Below are 2529 nucleotides of genomic sequence, written 5' to 3' on the forward strand. Positions count from 1 at the left end.
GTTAACCCGCGCCGTGCTTGGGGGCGTTTTTACGCCCCCCCCCCCTCAGGTTTTTCGCGAATATTAAAAAAAAAGATAACTGCGGCGCTTTGGTACCTACACATGTTCATACATCTTTTCCGCACATGTGAAAATCTCAGACCTGAGTCATTCAAGGCCAGGTCACCAGGTCACGTCAAGTGACTTTACCTCAGAAAAAGTTAAAAGGCACCAAACTGCTCGCCTGGTCAAGGCGCGTCGTTTGATATGCAGCCTGCATGACCATATCCCACAACCTCAGATAGCAAGGTTGAGCTGAAGGTTCCCGAAAAGTGTTGTGAGATGAGGAGTGCTATTTGTCGGAACTGCATACATGATATAATCCGCGGCGACGCAAATCGGTAAATAATAGGTACAATGGGTACAACTAGCAAAACGCCTTTTGGGGCGACCAACGGAGCGAGCGAGAGGGTGGGCCTTGCATGTGCGAAATTGCGAGGGGGTACCTCCAGCTAAATTGTGCACTGCACCTTACTAATCGGTCCTAGCGACGTGCCTAATTTGAGTGCAATCGGCCAAGCCGTTCTCGAGATCTGGAAGCGGCACTCTGCACGTGCGCACGTGCGAAATGGGTCCCAACTGAATTTTGCACGGCTGACGGCACCCTACTAAACGGTCCCTAACCATGTACCAAATTTCAGCGCAATCGGGTCAGTCGTTCTCGAAGTCTGGAATCGACCCCTGCACGTGCGCACGTGCAGCGGCACCCCAGCTGTGACACATGGACATGCATTGCCTCAGAGGCGGCGGAAGGTAATTTGGGAGGGGGTGGCACACCTGATCCTTCCCGGAACCTAGGGTAACCCCAAATCTAGTTTTCTCACCGGTTTTAGGCCACTTATTTTTCACCCCTTTGCCTTTACAACGAAAAATCGAAACGAAAACATTTGCAAAAAAGTTAGATATTCCGTCTCATCTGAGTCAAGGTATACCGCTTCCGCCGCCACTGCATTGCCTAGTGGGTGCCTACCTGCATGTCGACTTTCAGCGCAATCGGCCCAGTAGTTACCGAGATATTGCCATTGTTACAAAACTGACACCTCTTCGTTTTGCACGTGGCACGTGCAAAGGGGTCACCCACACGCATCGGGAATAGTCCAATAATTGGTAGAAGGAATGAAGCTACCCTACAAAAATTACCGCATGTAAATCGGTCAAGTGGTTGCTATTGCTAAGATACCTATAAGCCTCGCAAAAGCGTCCGCACGGCCGGCCGGCCGCTCATGCTCAAGGCCCTATATACCTATATACCTCATGCTAAAAAAAATCCGTTAATCTGCAAAAGACTACGCTCGCTTCGCTCGCTCCGTAATTACAGTGCTCACTGCTCATAAAAATAAAAATGTTTTTATTCTGTAGTTTTATATGTATTTCACAATGTAAGGGATGTCACATGAAAACATGTTTCTTGACTTTTTCGCTGAATACTGCATTACGCTTAGTTTGCGATTGATTAAAACGAACAACGATTCATAAACAGAAAGAACACGATCTAATGGCCGTAGCCATAGCTGACAGGAGCGTAGCGGTAGCTGTGGCTGGAGTATCCGTAGCTGCGGGGAGCGTATCCGTATCCGTGGCTACGGGCAGCGTATCCGTGACCGTAGCTGGCATAGCCCAGAGAACGGCGGTGACGGTGTCCGACGTAGCCATGGCTCAGGCCGTGTCCGTAGCTGCTGTATCCGTAAGAACGGGGAGCGTATCCGTAGCTGGGGGCAGCGTATCCGTATCCAGTGTGTCCGTAGGCCAGGGAACGGCGATGACGGTATCCGGAGTATCCGTGGCTCAGACCGTGTCCGTATCCACCGTACCCACGGTGGTATCCACCGTATCCACCATATCCGTATCCAGGGTGGGAGGCAGAGACGCACGCCACCAGGGCAGCCAGCATCAGCAGCTGAAAGTAGAAACAACATATTTCAGTTCATTGATTGAAGCGACGTCATGTCTTATATCGATGGTCACAAAAGGAAACTGCACATACATGCAAACATCGAAATATATTAACATTAAAGGCATATCGTAGGTATTAATTTCTTAGTCAAGCAAAGGAATGCTTACCGCAAGCTTGGCGTTCATCTCTGCGGTTGGCTGTTGCTCCGTCTGCTGGGAGAGTAGACCAGTGAGAGTGTGTCGGCTGTGCGCCTGCTGCACCTTATATACGGGACAGGGGCGTCGGCTCTGACCTTGCCCAGTGCCGCGAGGGCCGTGAAACTGCAAGTTCCCGGAAGCTAACACGTCATTCACACCGTCGGAGCTGCCTGTTGGGGACATGTCTATATTTCACAAGGAACTTTACCTAGTACCTATCGCCTAGCCTAGTTACCTGATGTCAGGCAACTCTTGCATAGTTATCAGGGAAAACAATTCACAAACCTTCAGTTAACAACCAATCACGAAACTAACTGACGTCCTTAACCCGCGCCGGGCCGGTGCTCTGAGATTCCGCGCTGGGCCGGGGGGGGGGGGGTGTCTGAACACCCCCCCTTC

At 50.8% G+C, this 2529-nt stretch overlaps 1 protein-coding gene across 1 annotated transcript; it reads right to left on the reverse strand.

Moving 5' to 3' along the window:
• Window positions 1-1384: 1384 nt before the first annotated feature.
• On the reverse strand, window positions 1385-2192 carry LOC122371976 (cuticle protein 64-like). The gene is made up of 2 exons (XM_043348789.1): window positions 2101-2192; window positions 1385-1936 (listed from the first exon to the last, which is right to left on the reverse strand). Exons 1-2 carry the CDS (start codon window positions 2116-2118, stop codon window positions 1532-1534), a joined length of 423 nt encoding a protein of 140 aa, XP_043204724.1. The 5' UTR covers window positions 2119-2192; the 3' UTR covers window positions 1385-1531.
• Window positions 2193-2529: the final 337 nt, after the last annotated feature.

The sequence above is a fragment of the Amphibalanus amphitrite genome, unplaced genomic scaffold, assembly GCF_019059575.1.
Source record: "Amphibalanus amphitrite isolate SeventyFive unplaced genomic scaffold, NRLGWU_Aamphi_draft 001302F_arrow, whole genome shotgun sequence".
In the NCBI taxonomy this organism is placed as follows: Eukaryota; Metazoa; Arthropoda; class Thecostraca; order Balanomorpha; family Balanidae; genus Amphibalanus; species Amphibalanus amphitrite.